We start from the raw sequence: 21,938 nt of genomic DNA, 5'->3' as shown, positions 1-21,938 counted from the left end.
TATATGGTGGTGAGGGAGGAGTCGGGGAAACCAGAGTTCCAAAGGGTCAGAATAAATCTCTTCAGTTTTTCAGATTGGTGATGACACCCTTCCTCAATGCAGTCTGACTTTGCCAGCAGTTCTGTGAGACCCCACAGAACTTGTGGATTCCATATTATTTCATAATTCACCCCATTCACACATCTGTGTCTCTTTTATAAGTCCTTGAGCTACTCTGTGAGGGTTAAGACTGTCCCATTCATCCCTGTATTCTCACACCCAGCACAAAGTCTGAGTGTACTCAGTAAATATTTGTTAAAGGCACAATTGAATGAACTTTTCCCCACAGATTAGTGGGCTATTGGTTTTATATACGTTACAAAATTCTCCAAAATTTCCTAAAGCCTATTTCCTTGCCCTTCTCCAAAGCAATGACCATTATCTATGTGTCCCCATTTTATAGGCAATGATATTGGGGTGGGAATAGTCTGTGAGACTTGTCCCAAGGCCACTCACTGTCTATTAGTTAATCCTGGATTAGAACTCAGGCAGAAACTGGAGCCATGGACAGAATCAGTCACATTTCACCTCTGGACCTTGTCTAGAATAATTTAGCATCAAGACCATTGATTATTTCTACTTAAACCACAAAGTCTTTGACTCAAAATAACAACAAAGACTTTGCTATTGAGGTGGAAATCTCTAGGTAAAATAGTAGAGTTAAAAAATTGCCTTCTAAAATTTCAGCATAATGTGCAATATCCTTATTTTCTTTCTTTTTTTAAAAATTTCAGAATATTATGGGGGTATAAATGCTTTGGTTACATGAATTACTTTTGTACAGTTTGAGTCAAAGTTATAAGTGTTCCCATTACCCAGATAGTGTGCACTGTACCCGTTAGGTATGAATTCACCTATCCCCTCCTCCCCATTCCCACCTGTTTGATTTCTGATGAGGGTTACTTCCATATGTGCATGTAAGTGTTGATTGATTGGTTCCAATTTAATGGTGAGTACATGTGGTGTTTGTTTTTCCATTCTTGCAATACTTCACTTAGAATGGTCTCCAGTTCCATCCACGTTATATAAGAGATATTAGTTCACCATTTTTGCATGGCTGAGTAGTACTTCATGGTATACCTATACCACATTTTATTAATCCACTCATGTACTGATGACCACTTGGGTTGTTTCCAAATCTTTTCAATTGTGAATTGTGCTGCTATAAATATTCTAGTGCAAGTGTCCTTTTTATAATATGTCTTTTTTTCCTTTGGATAAATACCCAGTAAGGGGATTGCTAGATCAAATGGTAGGTCTACTTTTAGTTCTTTGAGGTATCCCCATACTACTTTCTGTAGAGGTTGAATTAATTTTCAGTCTCACCAACAGTGTATAAGCATTCATTTCTCTCTGCATCCATGCCAGCATCTGTTGTTTTGAGACTTTTTGATACAAGCCATTCTCACTGAAGTTAGGTAATATCTCATTTTGGTTTTGATTTGCATTTTCCTGATGATTAGAGATGTTGAGCATTTTTCATATGCTTATTGACCATTAGTATATCTTATTTTGAGAAGCTTCTGTTCATATCTTTTGCATAATTTTTAATGGGGTTGTTTGATGTTTTCTTGCTGATTTTCTTGAGTTCTTTGTAGATTCTCATTATTAGCCCTTAATTGGGTATATAACATGCAAATATTTTCTCCCATTCTGTAAGTTGTCTATTCACTCTATTGATTGTGTCCTTGGCTGTGCAGAAGACTTTTAATTTAATCAGGTCTCATTTATTTTTGTTGTTGCTGTGATTGCCTTTGGGGTCTTCTTCATAAATTCTTTGCCTAGGCCAATATCTACAAGACTTTTTCTAGCCTCTTCTTCTAGAACTTTTATGGTTTCATATTTTAGATTTAAGTCTGTTGTCTACCATGATTTATGGGTTAGTCTTTTATCTCATCATGAGTGGTGAGAGTTGAGGATCCTGTCTTAGTCTTCTACATGTGGGTATCTAATTTTTCCAGCACCATTTATTGAATAGGGATTCTTTTCCCCTGTGTATGTTGTCTTCTTTGTCAAAGATCAGATGGCAATATGAGGATGGTTTTATATCTGAGTTCTCTGTTCTGATCCATTGGGCTATGTCTCTGTTCTCATGCCAGTACCATGCTGTTTTAGTTACTATAACCTTGTAGCATAGCTTCAAGTCTGGTAAAGTGATGCCTCCCAATTTGTTCTTTTTGCTTAAGGTTGCTTTGGTTATTCAGGATCTTTTCTGGTTCCATACAAAGCATAGAATTATTTTTTCTAGATCTGTGTAAAATGACATTGGTATTTTATTGGGGACTGCATTGAGTCTGTAAATCACGTTGGGTAGTATAGTCATTTTAACAATGTTGATTCTGCCAATTCTTGAGCATGATATGTTTTCCATTTGTTTACATCCTCTGCAATTTCCTTCCTCAGTGATTTTTAGTTCTCCTTGTAGGTCTTTCGCCCTTTGGTTAAATTTATTCCTAGATATTTTATTTTCTTTGTTGCTATTGTGAAAGGCATTGAGTCTTTGATTTGATTCTCAGCTTGACTGTTGGTATATAGGAATGCTACTGATTTGTGTACATTGTTTTTGTAACCTGAGACTTTGCTGAATTTATTTATCAAATCCAGGAGTCTCTTGGCAGAATGTATGGGGTTTTCTAGCTATAAGATCATATCATCAGCAAAGAATGATAGTTTGACTTCTTTCCCTAGATGGATACCCTTGACTTCCTCCTCTTGCCTGATTTCTCTGGCTAGCACTTCCAGCACTATGTTGAACAGAAGTGGTGACAGTGAGCAACTTTGTCTGGTTCAAGTTCTAAGCAAGAATGCTTTCAATTTTTCCCCGTTCAGTATGATGTTGGCTGTGGATTTGTCACATATGGCTTTTATAATATTGAGCTAATTTCCATCTATGCCTGTTTTCTTAAAAGTTCTTATCATAAAAGAAGAAGAAAGGCCTGAGCCCCAGTGTCTGTGGAAGCCTCAGTGTGGTGGCTCAATTGTCTCTCTCAATTCCATGGGTGAGAGAGGGGAAGAGGAGGAAAGAAGTTTGTTTGGAGGAGTGCTAGCACTCTGGTAGTCTCCAACCCTCTCTCCAGGAGGCAGTCCATCCAGAATGTCCAGGCTCTGGAGTCACATAGATCACCCAGGACCCACTGGGCCAGAGTTGGGAAATGTCTGCGTGGGAATGAGAGGGTGAAACCTGAGGAGTTCAAACCCCCCTGGGAAAGACAAAGGTGCATGGTGGGTAGAGAAGCAATATGGTACCTGCCATCCTGCCTTGAGTCTGTGGGGGTGGGAAGTGCCCCAGGGGCTAAGAACTTGCTGCCCTGTCCACAAGAAGTTCCCAGCTCAATGGTGGCAGCAGCCTCTGGATTTGTGTGGGCAGAAAGTCTCTCCAGCAGCTTGGGAACTCACCGACTATCAGAGATGTGAGAGAGGGAGAAACAAACTGCTCTACCTACCCTTCTCACTGGACTCCAAGCCTCTCGGGGGTTGATCTTTGCTGATACCTTGCTCCTTGTTCTGCACTGCAACTTCTTCCCATGGAGTCTCCCAAAGGCTCTAGCACCATTCCTTCAGACCCACGTCTGATCCATGTTTGTCTGTTTGTTTTTTCTCTTTCATCTACAACTTCTTCTTCTTACTGAGACACTCTGGCAGCTGGTGTCTCTGGTCAGCCATCTTGCCCAGAACCATCCAACATCCTTATTTTCTTAATGTGAACACTTGGAGTACTTGGACCACCCCTCTCCCCCAACTTTGGTTCACCAAGGTGTGCATGCTTCTTATTTTCCTTTGACAGAGGGGTACATATTTTTATAATTTTTCTAGAAAGCATTTTTCTAACAACAGGGAAGAGCTGTGAGTACATTTTATTGCACTATTCATTTCTACTTAAAATTTCTGATTAAAAATTACACACCTGGTCTCTCAATCAGACTTCACTAATCTTTTTTTATGGCTCATTGAATTCATTCAACTAACATTTACTGAATACCTATTATGTTTCAGGCTCTGTGATGAGTTAGATGAGAAAGTTTCAGTTTCTGTCTTGGAGGTATTCACCAATCATTATGTAGTAACTGGAGAAGTGTTTTGTAATTGGAGTGCCTCCCCCTTCAGTGATTTCATCACAAGCCACGTTTGTACTGCCATCTTATGGAAAATACCCAAACAAAGTGGTGCATGGCCTGAGGGGAGCATAGTACCTCAAACTTTTGGTCACTGTCATTGGTCTAATGGGTCAGTGCATGACCCACAGTTAGCCAACCTTTTCTGGATTGAAGCTGGTAAAGAAAAGATCTCTTTTCTCTCAGGTTACATGCCTTTAAGAATGTAGGCCTGCAACCACCAGTTTTCCTGCTTCTGGTCTCATAGAGAAGACTCATTTTAGTAGAAGAAAGTGATGCCCACATGCAGAGAGAAATAGAGGAGATGGATGGTCCTGACAATGTTCAATTCCAAGGATGGAGTCGCTACAGAGGCCAGCCCCACTCCATCCTTCCCAAGGATTGTCTATGTGAACCAGTAGAGTCCCCCTTCTTTGATTAGATTAGTTTCATTGAGTTCTGTTACTTGTAACCAGAGAATTCTAAGACTCTATAAGAAGTGTTTATGGAACAATAGAGAAGCTGCCAAAACTCAGTTTTATAAAGTTAGGGAAGTCTTCACAGAGGTGAAGACAACCAAGCTTTGTCTTTAGAGATGAGGCGGAGGATGAAAAGGAGGATGAAAAGAAGGATGTTTCCAGGAGGCAAAGGAGAGTACAGTGCATTTGGGTAGAAAATGAAGTAGTATGATATGGAGAGAGACAAGAATGGAAAAGGTGGCACAGCTTAAATCCCAAGGGGATTTCCTTGAATGCTTTGTTGTGGAGTTTGGGCTTTGTCCTATAAGCATGATTGGGAAATCATTAAAGGATTTTAATCAAGGTTATGATATGGTCAGATTAATATTTTATAAAGGTAATTGGTTCACAATGGGGGTTACCGAGAAAAGGGAAGGAAATCAGAGAGTCCAGATAGGAGGCTACTGCAGTAAACCTGGCAAGAAACGATGAAGATGGGCCGGGCGCAGTGGCTCACGCCTGTAATCCTAGCACTCTGGGGGGCCGAGGCGGGTGGATCGTTGGAGGTCAGGAGTTTGAGACCATCCTGAGCAAGAGCGAGACCTCGTCTCTACTAAAAAAAAAAAATAGAAAGAAATTATCTGGCCAACTAAAAATATATATAGAAAAAAATTCGCTGGGCATGGTGGCACATGCCTGTAGTCTCAGCTACTCGGGAGGCTGAGGCAGTAGGATCGCTTAAGCCCAGGAGTTTGAGGTTGCTGTGAGCTAGGCTGACGCCATGGCACTCACTCTAGCCCAGGCAACAGAGCGAGACTCTGTCTCAAAAAAAAAAAAAAAAAAAAGAAATGATGAAGATGTAAATAAGGGCTCTGAGGGGATGGACCTTAGAGTCAAGATGTGGTCTGGAGGATTTGGTGCCTTGTACAGGAGAGGAAGGAAAGGAGGCAGTGGGAGAAAATGCCTTGGCTTCTGACTGAGATGACCAGATGGATGGGTGAGGCACGGTTAACCAAGAATGAAGGGCAGTTTCTGGGGGTGAGGATAGATTCCATGAGTATGACTGATGTCCATGGGACATCTGCTTGGGGATGTCTAATAGTGGTGGTGTGCTGCTCAGCAGTGAAGTCAGAGCTGATGATACAAATTTGTAAGTCATTGTGAGAATGGTGAGGCCAGATGAGGAGGCCCAGAAAATTCCTGGGGTAGTATCACTTCCTAAAAGAGCCCCAGATAAGTATTTTTCATACTGAGTTAATTTATCCACCAATTGCAGTATAATACTTAGAATAAACATAAAATATCAGCATCTTAATTTTATTGGTATAACAACAGCCAATGCAAAACACAAACTACATTCTATTTTAGGGGAAGGTGAACATTGCCAACTCATTTATCTGCTTGCCCAGCTATCTATCTTTTTTATTATTATTTTTAGTAGCATCCTCATTCACTTCTAAGGTTGCATTGATATTTGCCTCCTTTATTTTTTATTTTTTGCTCTGCTAACTCTACTTAAGTGGCTTTCCTAAGTGCATATATATTTCTCCAAAAACACTCAGGTGGATAATTTAGAGCCTTGAGAGTCTGCAGAACTCTAAAGAAGCATGCCTTGTGATCAGTTGAGAGCTCTTTCATCTGTTGAGGGCTCTTAATGTTTTTTGTTAAGGATGTTCCAGTAGATACTGAGTTGACTTTATAAAAATCAACAATAGAAATATTTCCCAAGCTGCTTTTCTGCTTTTGGGCTGAGCCATCTTCAATTTGTGTGTGTATGTCTTTCTCTCTCTCTCTTTCTCTCCCCCTCCTTTTCCTAGTGGATTTGTGAAAGCTTTTTTCAGCTGTTTACAAGCTTTTTCTAGTGATGGAGGTTAGACAATCATACACTCCAACTATAAGCATAGCTACTTCTTCCTCCTTTAAAAACCTGGGTTTGAAGGGAAATATATGTGTCTTTGGGAGAGATAATTAGCTGAGAGCCAGGAGACTTGTGTGCTAATATCAACTTTATTTTTTATGAGTTTATAATTTTGTATTATTATTTAACGTCTTTGTGCTTTAGTTTTTGCATCTGGAAAACGTCTACCCTCTTATAAGGTTAGTGTGAGAACAAACACCCAGCATATATGGAAGTGCTTTGCATTTTTCAGCAAGCCTCTGAAAGAATATATGGCAATATGCTTAGCTACAACTGACTAAAAGCCACTTGTATCCATTTCTCTTTGTGAGGCTAAAAAAAAAAAAAAAAATGAGATAAATGAAAACATTTAGCCCAGTGCTTGGCTCATAGTGGGTGCTCAGTAAAACTGCAATTCTCTGTGCTTCCGTTACTCTATCTCTTCCTTCCTCACTCCCTTCTTGCCTTCCTTCCTTTATACCTTCTTCCTTTAAAATGCTTTTAGTTTGTTTTTGCTGACTTGTTTAGACTTGGTTCAGAACAATTTTCAGGAGCAAGACCTTATTTAATATTCTGGAATAACTGATTTTTTGTGATAATACAAAACCAGATATAGGACCATGTCAACATGCTTTAGGGGATATTTATGTTGATTATTCTAGAGAACAAACAAGCTAACAGCTCAACTATTACAGGCAAAAAGCAAAGTGAAAACCCTAAACCCTTGAGAAGATTCTGAGTAGGGAAGCTCATGATAGTTCCAGCCACACTGATTAAAGTGTTGGTGGTTCGGACTTAAGCTATTTTCCTGATAACTTAGTGCTGATGGAGACAAGAGGCTGTGTCAGACTTATGCTTCCTCTTAAGAGGACTTTGGCTTGTCTGAATTTTTTAAAATGCCTGTATCCTCTCTCCCTTGACATTGCAGAGTAATTTATAATTCTAATGTTATTACCATTCTCTCAATTTTTTTTTTTTTTTTTGAGACAGAGTCTCACTCTGTTGTCCGGGCTAGAGTGAGTGCCGTCTCTCAAGTTTTTAAAAACAGGCATGTTGTTATTAGTAAGGAGAGATGTTTGGAGTACTCTCCGATAAATTAGTCATCAAGATGTCCTGAATGGAGGTAACTTCGTGGATGTCTTCAATATCTTTCTGCTTTAGAGCAGAATTTAAACTATAAAACTTAGGCCAGAGTTGATCTCTACAAACGCCAGTCATAGAGCCCTAGTGATAGAGGCTTTGCTGTGTACCTGTGTATGTGTCTCCTGAGGCCCTCCCCCCTCCCCCCCCCGCCCCAACACACACCAAAAAGTGTCAATCAACCTCAAGCCACGCCCAGCTACAACTGTTTGCCTCATATGGATTAAGCCTCTCTGGCTTAAATTTTGTTTTGTCAAGAAAAGGAAAATTAGATTCTCTTATACAGAAAAGGATTTTACATTTTGTCAGTTTCAAACGAAGGATGGAATTCTTTCTTTAATATAAGAATAAATGGCAGTGTAGAGAGTTGAGCCCTATAAGTCCAACCAAGTCATTGGGCGCTTTCCCCCCAGTCCCCGGGGGAAGAGAATTTTCTACACAGGCAGGTTATGAAGGGCTGACTGATGCGTGGCTAGGAACAGAGACCTGCAGAAGGCTCCGGGGAGCCTGCCAGAGGCCACTGGCCCGGCCAAGGCGCTGTCTGCCTGAGCCGGGAAGCCCCATCCTGCTGCAGGGCTGTTCTAGTCAATCTTCCTCCCTTTCTCCCACCCCCAGACTTTTTTCTAGAGATTGAGGAAAATACCTTCAGTGAAGCCCTGGAACTTTCAGGCACCCCGTTTCCATATTTTCCTGAGATGATTCCACAGGCAAGTGGAGACCATGTCATTGCGCCAACCCCTACAGGAGAAAATATCTTGAAAGTTGCTTGTGCAAATTGGGATCAAAAGTGTGAGGGCGGCGGTGGTGTTTAAATGGAATTTGGTTAGTTATAGGGAAAAGCTGGCCAGATAAATGAGTTAATACCAGCATACATCTTTCCATTACAACTTAGGGGCTTACAAATTGTGTTTCATTCTTTTATTAACCAGTTAAATATGCACTGTCATTTCTTGGGAGTGGGACATATAAAGAAGCCTGAAAATGTGGCTTATTCATGATTTTTTGATGCCCAAAATTCATGCTTTTTTTTTTTATGCTCCTGTACTTGCACAAAAATTCACGGCTTTGCTTATCTGTTCATTTCCTAACGTGGTGTCTGGCACACAGCAGGAGCACATGCCTAGTACATAATAAACACTCAATGCGTGGTAGCAATAATAACAATTACTATTATTGTTGAATTTTTATCTTTTCCTCCTTTACCAGCATATTCTTACTCATGTTTCACAGGAAGAAAATTATCTCTGGAAACTTTTGATAAATAAACTTGAAAATGTGGCTTATTCGTGTTTTTCTACCACCCAAATTTCTAATGTACACGTTGTATATATATTTTTTCTCTCTGAAAGCATTAGTTTTACATACACAAAACAGGCAGTGCCCAGTTTGTTAGTTATTGTTGAATTTCCCATATCTAACTCAGTGCCAGGCCCAGACTAGGAGATATAGATGTATATATCCATGATTTTTTGAAAAGGCTGTCATAGTTCACTCAAAGATGCATGCTTTGGCTAGAGCAAGCACCTATGAAAAATTAGTTTATTAACTGATTCTTCCCTTCATTTTGCGTGCATTTGTTGAACATCTGCTGAGTATAGCTTATATATCAGTTATAACTTACAACTCTTCTTGGCTTTCATCAGTGATATCTGCAGGCTAAATACACACACATTTAATTCTGCTACAGTCTCTGGAATTCCGAGTTCTTATAATCCCTGTGTTAATTATGGCCATTTAGGAAAGCATTTCAGTAACACCTTTTTCAGAATCAATGATTCTCTTATTGTTAAAAATACTCAGTAGATTTGATTTTGAAGATTACCTATTTTATGGTAGAGCTCTGGCAGCTGGACCTCCACCTTCTCTCTCTGGAAAAGATGGTACTCAGCTTGTTCACAGACTGGTGGGATCATATTGAACTGTCTTGCTACAGAATAGGCTTCCTAGGGAGAAACGAGATTGCAACTGAATTTATACTGATGAGAAATAAGCAACACTGTGATTTGTACCCATGCAAAATATTCCCTTTAGTGAAATCAGTACAAACCAGGAAACGTGTAGGATGCCAAATAATAAGCAAAGTTGTGACCACCAATTTTGCTAAAAGCAATACCAAATATGGGAAATACTTATTATTCTTTAGGAGGATTTGGACTGAGTAAAGTCCAGAGCAAATTAGTCAAAGTGTGAATTATGGACTATGATAAAGAAAATGTGGTTTGACTATTTTTAGGTTCCTAAAGAAATAACACTTAGACTAACATGTAAAAGTGATGTGTAATTATCATGTTATAAACAGTATAGTTATTAGTTAATACAATTTTTTATAAGAAAACTAGAGTCCTCTGTTCATATATCTCATTAGCTGTGAAATTCACTTTACCCTCTTGCCATCAAAGGACATGCTAAAACATTATTCCTGTTAGGGACCTGCACACTCCCTGTTGTATTCCGAACTGATGAGCTCCAGCTCCAATATCCATCTCTACAATGATGAATTGATCATAGAATTCCAGTGTCACAGTGATTGTGAGGAAGGTTTGCAAAAGATTTTGCAATTTGTGCATGACATCTTAAAAACAATAATAAGGTACTCAATAGGCATTTTAAAATAGAAATTAAATTACCATGATCTCCATAGCGCTCCACCTTGACGTGCCCCAGTACATTGCCATGCCTTGGTTTATCACATGTGTCATGGCTCGAACAATTTCTATGGAAGGCCAAATAGACAGCATTTTGTGAGTTACTTTAGTTTTCAGAATTATATATTTTTCCCCTCTTCCCAAAACTTAGAAGTTTAATGCAATTATATGCTTGATTAATATAATTACTTTGACATTGGTGACAACATACTAGTCTAACATGAAATATTGATGGTTTGGAGGCTGGTGGTACTTTTGGGTAAACTGACATTCCATTTTCAATTTGCAACAAAAATACTAAATGATATTAAAACCATAATGACCACTTTAAGTTCTTCTTTTACTTTTACCACTTGATGGTTCCTGGCCTGATCAAGAATACATGATTAACCGCTTTCAGAACTTGGGCACGTGGCTCACCACAGTGAGAAGGAAGAGAAAGCATTTGTTTGGATTTTGTAGAATGTAAGGTCATTGAGGGTGGAAGGGTCTTTGCATGTTGGATTTGCAGAGCTGGCCCTCACACAGAGTGGCTGTCTAACAGAGGCGACTCAATAACAATGTGTTTAGCAGAAAGACAAACACATTAAATGCTGAACAGACAGCCGAAACCCCAGTGGCTCACAGCCTGCTAATGACACACCCTATCCCTGATCACTTTGAATAAAATTTTGTCCTAAGACACCCATGTAATTGATTTCCCTGGGCCTGCTCAGGGTCCCACCCAGTGTGCTCATCAGCCTCTTGCAGCTTGACATCACATTTCCTAAACAGGAAAATGAACTGAGCTAATCTTGGCACCAGCTAGAGGTGATGCACAACCAGAGACCATGGAGAGAGAGCCTCAAGTTCAATTTAGCGAATATTCACAGACAGGGCTGGATTTCTCCTGCAGAGCAGGTCAGCTGAGCACCCAGGATGTCCGGTCTTCTCACATTTTCAAGGCGTCACAGGCCTCGGGCTTCTACCTGTCCGTTAAGTGTCCTTCAGAAGGACCAAATCTTTTCTCAAAGCACAGTTGAGGTAGATGTATTCTTATTTCTCATGAGCAGGCACTGTCTACATTGATAGGGGACAGGATCTGGAATGAGATGGCCAGGGTTAGGGCCTTAGCTTCTTTTCTTATTTGGCTTACATAGCTATTGTAAATTGCCCTTGATTTCTGTTTACAGCTGCTGTTCCCAGCCCCTGGGCTGCAGCCCAGTACGGTCTGTGGCCTGTTAGGAAAATAGGGCTGCACATCACCGCCTGAATTACCCCCCAGGGCCCCACGCCAGACACCCCCCTCCCCACCCTCCCCATTTGTGGAAAAATTGTCTTTCATGAAACTGGTCCCTGGTGCCAAAAAGGTTGGGAATCGCTCGGAAGATGGGAACACTTTCATTCACCATTGTCTGTTCGATAGAGGTACAATTTGGTTTATAAGCAAAATATTTTTCTTTCTTGGAGAAAGACTCCCAAATTTCAAATTATTACTCAACAACTAAAACTATGAAGTTGATTCTCTTTTTATAAAACAAATATGATTTTTAAAAAGTTATGAGGAACTGTTTTTCTTCTCTTTTGTTATACAAATGGAGATGAGTGCCTATGATAAACCTTTCTGGAAGTTGAAGACAATTCTCTGAATCTCTGCCCCAGATGCCTTCTCTACTTGGCCATCCCACCATTTACCACTTCCTTCCTTTCTCTTCACACCCTTTTCTTTCACACCTGGGCGGCCATCCAATAGGCTGTGTTTCTTAGGTGTCTACTGTTCTGGGTGCTGGAGATATTGGGGTGAATCAAGCATGTCTGTAAACGCCGAAGAGGTGAACAGAGAATAAATTGAACCTGGACATTATCTCTGTCTCTGCAATCAAGTAAGATGAGCACAGAATACTTTCTGGTGGCTTGGCCACGGGGAGTCCCTGAAGGCCTTGACAGGGGCAATTCAGGCAGGTTGTGCCTCCTCCTGCACATGCATTCATGTGCCACACATGTACATGCACCACACATGTATTAGAAGCTTAATATTTGCCAGGCACTGTGCCAGTTGCTGGGTTCATCTGTGAGGAAAACAGACACAAAGTTCCTAGACTCGGGGAGTTTAGAATTGAGTGGGGAAGATGGAGAAGTAAACAAGTGAATAATTACAAAATGTAAAGTATTACGAAGAAAACAAACAGGAAGCTGAGATAGGAAGTGAAAGAGAAGACCTATTTAGTTAGAGCAAGGAAGGTCTCACCGAGGAGTAATGTTTAGGCATAAAAAAACAAAAAAAAGAGCCAGGCCAGTGAAGAACATCAGACGAGCATTATACACAGATGGCACAGCACGTGCAAAGGCCTTGAGGCAGGGCAGAGCTCAGTGAGTTCCAGCAATCAGCCTCCTCCATTGTGGCAGAAGCCTAGTAAGGACGGAGGACAGGGGTAGAGGATGAAGTTGGCAGAGGGTAAACCACGTTATTTGTGTGTTATTCAAAGTTTAATGGGGTCATTAACTTTTTTTTAGGTAAGAGGATGATAGGATATCGTTTACATTTCAGAACACTATCTCTGCCTGTGCTGTGGAGAATCGGCAGTGAGAGGGAGGACTGGGGGGAGCAGAAGGTCTTTAGGAAGGCATTGCAGTATTCCAAGCAGGAGACCAGGGTGACCTGGAATGGGGTTGTGGTAGCAAAGATAGAAAGACATGGATATATGGAAAATATATAACATATTTTGGAGGTAGAATGCGCAGTACTTCCAGATGAACTGAGCGTGGCAAGTAAGGGAAAGGGAGGAGTCAAGGCTGTCTCCCAGATACCTGGCCATTTACAGAGACGAGGGAGGCTATTTTGGGGGAGGAAAATCAAGGGCCCTTCTTTGGACATGCAAAAAATGGAGATGCATGGGGGTTGCTAAAGGGGAGATGTTGAGTTGATATAGTTGGATAAATGAGATGGTGAGTGATCTGGGCTGAAGGTGTTGCATTTATTAATTACCAGTCTGTTGATTGTATTTAAATTCATGAAAACGGATAAGCCCATGTAAGAAAAGTCTATAGAGAGAAAAGAGAAAAGGTTCTAATTGCTGGCACAGGATTGGAGAGTGAACCCTATGCAGGGTGCTGGGTGGCCAGTGGCAGGAAGCCAGTGGGGAGGGATGTGCGGAACCAAGAGCAGAGGATGCTTCGAGAAGGAGCTGCGCCCACAGGGTGGGACACTGGGAACATTCATGCCAGAGGGGCACAACATGGTCTCCACTGGATCTGGCCACATGTAAGGCGGTCACTGCAGACCATGAGAAGAGCAGTTTCAGTGTCGGCGGTGTGACGGGACCAAGGCCAGGCTGGAGCCGGTGGAGGATTGGGAGGTGTGTGGGGCGTGCTTTAGAGACAACCTGGGTAGGTGACTCTTTCAACACGTTTGGAAGTGAATGGAGCAGAGAAATAGGACAGTGGCTGAAGGGGATTCAGGATCCAAGGAGAATTTTAATTTAAAGATGGCAGATGTAGGGAAATGCTGTATGTTATTGGGAATGATCTAGAAAGAGAGTAATTGCTGATACAGACTAGGGGGTAGGGAAGGAAGGGGGAGAGAGGCTTGATACAGTGGATAGTGTGAGGAGACACTTGGAGCAGGAAGGACACTTCTATCGAGATGGTGGGACCCAGATAGGTTTGCAGAACTCATGGTGGAAAGACAGGGGAGCTCAGGTTTGATGAATTCTATTCTCAATATACTATGACTCAAGTGACAAAGAGATGGGTGTGAGAAGGGAGGAGAGCCTCTGCAAGACACTCCAGTGCCCCAGGTCCCTTAGTTGCTGGTAATTTCTTTCTCACTGATTTGTTGGGCCTTTGACGCTGGAGACAAGGGCTCGGTGGACCAGGGAAAGGAGAACTCCAGGAGTTCCAGTCCTTGGAGGAGGCTGCAACACCAAACACAGGGAGAAACTGCAGGAGAACTGAGAGGCCAAAGTTGGAGATTCATGTTGCCACAAATTAAAATTTAATTCATATTGAATTGTTTTTTTAATGTCAGAGAAAAATTCCTCAAGTTTCTTAGTTATCAAATAATAACCATATTGATGGCTGAGGTGGGTTTTTACATGATTCGAGTGTGTAAGGACACTAGAGGGCAGCATTGTTAAAAGAAAAAAGCCAACTGAACTCTAGATACTATTGTTTTACGTGAGGATCATGGGCATGCGTTTTAAAAGCATCCTAGGCACAGCAAGGATTCTGAGTGGGGGAAAGGGCGTTACAAAGATCATTTAGTGCATTGCATTCACCTGCCTCTGGGAAAGCACACTCATATAAATGTGATTGAATCTGATGACCCAGGACTGAATGTGACTCCCCAGCCCACACTTCTTCCCTAATTTTTCAGAAACCTCAGCCCAGTGGTTCTCATCCCTGACTGCATGTTAGGGGCTTTAAAAACTACCCATGTCTGGGTTCCACTGAAGATCTATTATATGAGAATCTTGGGGTGGTGAGGCCCCAGCATTGATGACATTTTAAAAACTCATCCTAGATGATTCCAGTGTGCAGCCAGGGTTAGAACCAACACGCTTGTCTACACCAATGGTCTCAAAGTGTAGACCCTGAAACAGCAGCATCAGCTGCACCTGGGAGCTTGTTATAAATGCAAATCCTCGGGCCTCACCCCAGATCTAGTAAATTACGTGTTTTGGGAATGGGCAGCCCAGCAGTTTGTTTTAAGCAGCCCTCCAAGGAATGCTGATGCACACTAACGTTTGAGAACCACTGCTTTCTACCATTCCCAAGTAAGCCATTTCAGTGGGTATAAACTTCCTCCCTCATTTCCTCCTCTGGTCTTTCATCTAATCGAAATGCTTCATGCTGTAACATTTACTGTAGTTATTTGCCTTAGTACCTATGCAAACAGATAGTTGCTATGATATGCACGTGTGCACACACACACACTTTGGTATACATCCGAAGAATCTCCAGGGAATTTGATGAAAATACAGAGGTCCAGGTCCTAGCCTTCTTCAATGAGCCAGAGCCTTTGTATTTTTTATTAGCTCTCAAATCACAAAGTTTGAGAAAAACTGTCTGAACTGTCAAAAGACTTTGTTTATCCTCCCTCTGTGCTCCTTTCCAGCTTGAAATGATCATTATTCTTTAAGCTGGTGATGCCTCCCCAGGGCTCACAGGCCAGAGGCAGCTCGTTGGCTTATTCCCTCACTCTTAGCACAAAGATGGTGCTCTAAAAATGCTGCAAGTCTGTTTTGCTTCCTGGAGTATTTTATTCCCACCTACAAAGTGACGCTAATATTGATCTTGTGGAATTCTTTCAAAGGTTGACATGGGATAATGCATGTAGGCTAACTTGTGAACCTGAAAGAGTAACCCCAACTGAGTAACAAGTAATCAGAATGTGGCCCTGGTTCTTTCCTCTTAAACAGGCCCAGCTTCTAACATTGTAGTGACATTTTTCTTTCAGTAATGTAGGTCATTTATATTTTAAAATGTACATTTTATACCAAAGGAATTCATAAAACTATTCTTTTGAGTGAAAAAAAATTTTGTTGATTAACATTTAAAGTTTTTCAATTGGACCTCATGCCAAAAAATGATAGCTCACACTAAACCCTTTTTCATGGGAAATGTTCCTTAGAACTTTGAACGTTGTAAGCAAATAGTTACCCTTCATGAACAATAAACCACTATAAAATAAAACACTAGAAATTAGTGTTTTGATCAAATAAAATGTACACAAATAAAATTAATCTGTTTATAGAGAAAAAAATGATATAACCAAAAAAACTTTGGAGATAGTTTAATGCAGTTTCCTCTTACTCTGGATGAGGAATTGTTTTAAGGTATAATTAAAAGCTTGCGTATTATTAGCAATTATAAATATTTCAAATGTTTGCAAAGTGCTGCAAATGAACACACAAAATAATAATTGTATTATGTAGTGGAATTATTTGTAATTTTGTTCTAAATTTTCCAAGTTTCCTGTAAATATGTGATTCTACTTTTATAACATGAAAAAGAAAGAAGATTAACAAAGCACCACTTTAAACACTAAAATGTTATAGGTTTAACCAAATTAAATTGCTGTTTTTAGAGGCCAAAAATGGTTGAATATTGGCAATGTCATAGGGTTCCACCTAACTGATATCAGATCCTTTTTATTTTTTTATTTTGGAAGAGGCAAGGATCAGGGAGGAGGCTGGGATGCTGGTATAATACAGGAACTTGGTTCATCAAAGGAGTTGTTGTAAACACTAACAAAAGATAGGTCTACACCTGGCCATGATTTTTACTTCAAGCCAGCTGTTTGTTATTTGTTTACCTCCAGTTTATTTACTTATTTAACTGCAGAAGGTTGTGATGGTGGTGGTTTATAATTGTGCCTCTTTGCACATAGAGGTTTCCTCTTGTATCTTTACCACCAGAATTCAGGAGACATTGGGTTTTTTTCCCCTGTAATGGTCACTAACTTTGGACACATCTCCTGACCTTGCTGGATCTCAATTTCTTCAATGCAAATGAGCAGACTGATATTAATTGAGTACATACATAATATTTACAATAACTGGTTAGGTGGCTTATATTTTAATCCCCAATGTACTGGTGAAGAACCTGAGACTCAGAAAGATAAAGTCACTTGGGCAAGGTCTCAGCAGATAGTGTGTAAGGCCACATTCAGCTTTGAAGTTCTGTGATTGGTCATTTTGGGAGATTTTGTGTACAGTAGATTGAGGAAGAAGGTGGTTTAGAGATAGAAAAATAGCAGGACATTTACTTAATTGACCCCATTGTGTATTTGTGAACACATGATGCCTTGTATATGTTTATATGTATCCATCTCTTCGCATGTAATATGCTTATGGCTATAGTTCATGATATGTATAAATGAGCCGGGAAATATGAACTATCTTTTGCTTCCTTGAAGAAAGACTTCAAATCTTATGATTCATTTAAAACAGAGCCAAAAAGGGCTTATGTCTGCATCTGACCTGTCAAAGCTTAGAGAAAGAGTGGTCTTCACAAGATAGTTTACAGAGAATAGACTCTCTGCATCAGGGCATTGGCCAAAATGATTTGGAATCAGACCAGAACAGATTTAAGAGGCCAGAAAGGAATTCATGCATTGAGCCAAGTCAGTGAAACCTCTCCTAGCTGGAGAAGTTGAACCTGTCCAAAGTTTTGACCCAAGAATGGACCTCTATATCTCCAAGTGCAAAGCACAGTTCTGTACTCTGCAGCTACTCTGAAAAAATCCCTCCTAAAGAGCACATGGTCCTTAATCTCTCTGTTCTGTCACACACTGTTTTTTCCCTAATCCTAGGCAGTTTGAAATGACCTGTTGATAGTGCCCAAATATGATTTCAGAACCTTACTCTGAAATGTGAAATAGGTTATTGAAATGGGACCATTTTAGTCTCACTTTTCGCTAAAGTCCAAAGACCCCAAACAAAAAAAGTTGTTGGTAAGTACTACTAAGTTCCAAAGTGAAGTTCTAGACCATATATGTAGGACACCATAGTGAAAAAAATTTGGCCATCTTTAGCCCAACACCCACCTTGAAAGACTAAATGAATGGAAAAAACTTTTAGAACTAATAAACAAATTCAGTAAGTTGCAGGATCCAAAATCAACATACAAAAATCAGTAGCACGTCTATATACAAATAATAAAGTAGCTGAAAAGAACTAAAAAAGCAATCCCATTTAAAATAGCCACAAAAAAATAAAACACCTAGGAATACATTTAACTAAGGAGGTAAAAGATCTTTACAATGAAAATTATAAAACTGATGAAAGAAATTGAAGACACAAAAAATAGAAGACATCCCATGATCACGGATTGAAAAAATTATTATTGTTAAAATGATCGTACTACCCAAAGTGATCTATGAGTTCAATGCAATACCTATCAAAATACCCATGACATTATTCACAGAAATAGAGAAAAAAATCCTAAAATTCATGTGGAACCACAAAAGATCCTAAATAGCTAAAGCGATATTGAGCAAAAAGAACAAAGCTAGAGGCATGACATTATCTGACTGTAAAATATACTACAAAGCTATAGTAACTACAACAGGATGGTACTGGCATAAAATCAGACACACAGACCAATGAAGTAGACTAGAGAACCCAGAAATAAAAGTACATGTATTTACAGCCAACTGATTTTTGACAAAGGTGCCGAGAACACTCATTGGGGAAAGGACAATTTCTTCAATAAATGGTGCTGGGAAAACTGGATATCCATATTCAGAAGAATGAAACTAGATCTCTATTTCTCACTGTATACAAAAATTAACTCAAAATGGATTCAACACATAAATGTAAGACCTGAAACTATGAAACTACTAGAAGAAAACATAGGGAAAATGCTTTAGGACATTGATCTGAGCAAATATTTTACGGAGAAGACCTCGAAAGTACGGGCAACAAAAGCAAAAATAGACAAATGGGATTATATCAAACTGAAAAGCTTCTGCATAGCAAAAGAAATGATCAACAGAATGAAGAAACAATCTACAGAATGGGAGAAAATATTTATGAACTATTCATCTGACAAGGAATTAATTTCCAGAATATATAAGGAATTCAAGCAACTCAGCAACAAAACCCCAAATAATCCAATTAAAAATGAGCAAATTATCTGAACAGACATTTCTCAAAAGAAGACATATAATTGGCCAAGTGTATGAAAAAATGCTCAATATCACTAATCATCAGGAAAATGCAAATGAAAACCATAATGAGATAGCATCTGACTCCAGTTAGAATGGCTTATGAAAAGGACAAAAAATAATAAATATTGGCAAGAATGCTGAGAATTGTTGGTGGGAATATAAATTAGTATAGCTGTTAGGTAGACAGTGAGGGATTCTGGGTCTCCTAGGGATGAAAGTGGGTGCTGTGGCCCTCATCTTAGTCCTGCCCCACCCTAATCTCCCAAGCAACTGCCATACTTGGGGGAGGTGGGAATACCCTATGAATCTGCCAATCAGAACTTGGTGCACCAGCTGCAAAAGAATGCAGAGGACTCTCTAGCCCACAGGCCAAGCGACATAGGTACCATAGAGTCTGGAAAGTGACCTAGAACACCCTACATACACAGTAAGACTCAGGGCATGCAGCTCCCAACTGTCCAATCAAAGGGGTTTCATGGTGATGTCTGAACCATGAGGGAGGTCCCTATCTGAGCACTATAAAACAAGATGCAGACCATAACCAACTCCCTTTTTTTGTGCCCTTCTGTTTGCTTTCCCTTTGCTGTGACAGTGAGTCTGGTCATCATCTGTGGCATATGCATCATGTTCTGTAAACCTATATCTTGCTCTTGCCCTATAATCCTATCTTTCTCTCCTCAATAAACCTCATTTTCATGCTTGCCTAACTTTGGTGCATCTGGTCATTCTTTGGCCATGATTGTGCCAAGAACTGACATTTCAGACTAAAACCTGACATAGGCATTATGGAAAACAGTATGGAGGTTTCTCAGAAAACTAAAAATATAACTACCCCATGATTCAGCAATTCTACTACTGAGTATATAGCCACAGGAAAGGAAATCAGTAAGTTGAAGAGATATCTGCATTCCCAAGTTTATTGCAGACTATTCACTATGACCAAGATATGGAATCATCCTGAGTGTCCATCAACAGATGAATGATAAAGAAAATGTGGTATGTATACACAATGGCATACAATTTAGTCATAAAAGAATGAAATTCTGTCATTTGTAGCAACATGGATGGGCCTGGAGGCCATTATGTTAAGTGAAATAAGCTGGGAACAGAAAGATAAATACTGCATGTTCTCACTCATATTTGGAAGCTAAATAAGTAGATTTCTTAGAAGTAGACAATAGTGGTAACCAGAGGCTGCAAGGGTAGAGGGTAGAAGGGTAGGGAAAGGTTGGTTAATAAATACAAAATTACAGCTAGATAGGAAGAATAGGTTCTAGTGTTCTATAGTACTGTACGGTTAATATAGTGAACAATTATTTATTCTATATTTTCAAATAGCTAAAAGAGAGGGTTTTGAATGTTCCCAACACAAAGTTATGATAAATGTCGGAGGTGATGGATATGTTCATTAACCTTTCTTCTTTTCTTCCCGCCAGTGGCTCTCAGTCTTTTCCTAAATAAATCCACTGGCTGTTTTGGCTTCCCAGGCTCTTTTTCTCACACACACCCCCCTCCCTCCATACATAATAAAGTCCAGGCTCAGAAAGATGAAAACTTGATGAAGCCAGTGTTGAATTTTCCCTTTAAAACCAGCTGCACCCATCAAACCTCATGCTCAAACAAAATGAAGCAAAATATCTTTTTCCCTTTCTCTTCATCCACGTTCGTATTTTATGCCCACGCTTTTGCTTATGCTATTTGAAGCACAGGAAGGGTTAAGAATGTCTGTATTAAGTGAACAAACAAGCCTTTGAGCATGTAAAACAGAAATGTATTAGATGAAATACTCACTAAAGAACAGTTTTCCAAATGTTCATTGAGTTGCTAAAATATAAATTTAAACAAACCCTACCAGCTCTACATGGCATCTGATTCTTCTATATTCATTATCAGTCAAACAGTTATTTTTATACTTGGAAGATTTATACATCTGACATTGCACTGCAGATATCTCATTCAAGTCTTAAATTTCTGATCTTTTCAATTGTATGAATGTCATCCTCATTGGTCAAACAGATAGATGTGAAATCTTGACACATAGCTTCTTATTCTGTTATCCTGTCTAGGGCTTTTTATTTATGTACTATCTTCTTGGAACAGGCTTTTAACTTTATTTTAAGAGGAATTCCATGTTGTGAATAAAAGAACAAAGCAAACAACTTGGCAGAGGATTGATAAGAGTAAAAAAATATTTACCCTAATGAGATTTTCTACTGGTAAATCCAGTTTCATGCTGTAACAGGAAGCAATCTTTATTGCTCCTTTAATAGTGTAGAGCTGGCCTTCCTTCCTGGTTCTGCCACGAGAGATGTCTGGAAGGAGATACTGTCTTACTCTTAATGATATTAAAACGTCTACTTGGCCAGTGCATCTCCCTGGCAGTCCCGATCCATTTTGGCTCTGAAGTGCTTATTTATATTTGTGAGATATCTGGTAACTAACTAAAAGGCAACTTTTAAACTTGACCTGGTGGAGTGGAATGATTTTCTCACCTTTTCAACAGTGAACTACCTGGTAAAAAGGAGCTTAACATTTTAAATATTAATGAATATTTTAAAACAAACCATCTGTTGCTCTATATGTTACACTGTGAGGCTGGCCCGCTAGTGGCTGGGCAACTGTCACTGCAAGAGCCATTACAGGGGAGGCTGGCCTGTCTCCGTGGGTCTGTCCTAGGTTGCCCCATGCTCTTTTCCTTGTGCCTGTGTCACCTTTCCACACACTGTCTGCTTGTATCTGGAGCCCTTAGTCTCTTTCTTTGGGGCTTTCCTCCTTGTTTTTAAGGCTCTTCCTCATTCCCCATCCAATTATGTCTATTTTCTCTTATTTTCTTCATTAGAATTTTCTGCTAAGAAGGGATTTAGCAAGATTTTTCATGGTAAGACATGTTTCTACTACATGACCCATGAAAGTGGCCACAAAAACAAATGGTAGTAGACAGCTTTGGGTTTGTCATAAAAATTTATGCAAACTTTGTGTTCTATACTGTAATGAAGAATTTGCTTTAAAACAAGA

At 39.8% G+C, this 21,938-nt stretch overlaps 1 protein-coding gene across 3 annotated transcripts in view; it reads right to left on the bottom strand.

Moving 5' to 3' along the window:
* Nucleotides 1-21,938, bottom strand: part of KCNAB1 (potassium voltage-gated channel subfamily A regulatory beta subunit 1) — a 351,971-nt gene that overhangs the window by 10,976 nt on the left and 319,057 nt on the right. For all 3 annotated transcript variants that reach the window (XM_045539527.1, XM_045539524.1, XM_045539526.1), the window contains 3 exons: nt 10,253-10,338; nt 9,448-9,568; nt 8,269-8,363 (listed from right to left, as the gene is read on the bottom strand). In XM_045539527.1, the coding sequence (XP_045395483.1) occupies nt 8,269-8,363; nt 9,448-9,568; nt 10,253-10,338 (302 nt within the window). The remainder of the gene's footprint in view (nt 1-8,268; nt 8,364-9,447; nt 9,569-10,252; nt 10,339-21,938) is intronic.

The sequence above is a fragment of the Lemur catta genome, chromosome 1 (genome assembly GCF_020740605.2).
Source record: "Lemur catta isolate mLemCat1 chromosome 1, mLemCat1.pri, whole genome shotgun sequence".
NCBI lineage: Eukaryota > Metazoa > Chordata > Mammalia > Primates > Lemuridae > Lemur > Lemur catta.
Note: the sequence above shows the minus strand (reverse complement) of the source record. Positions and strands in the feature narration are given on the sequence as shown.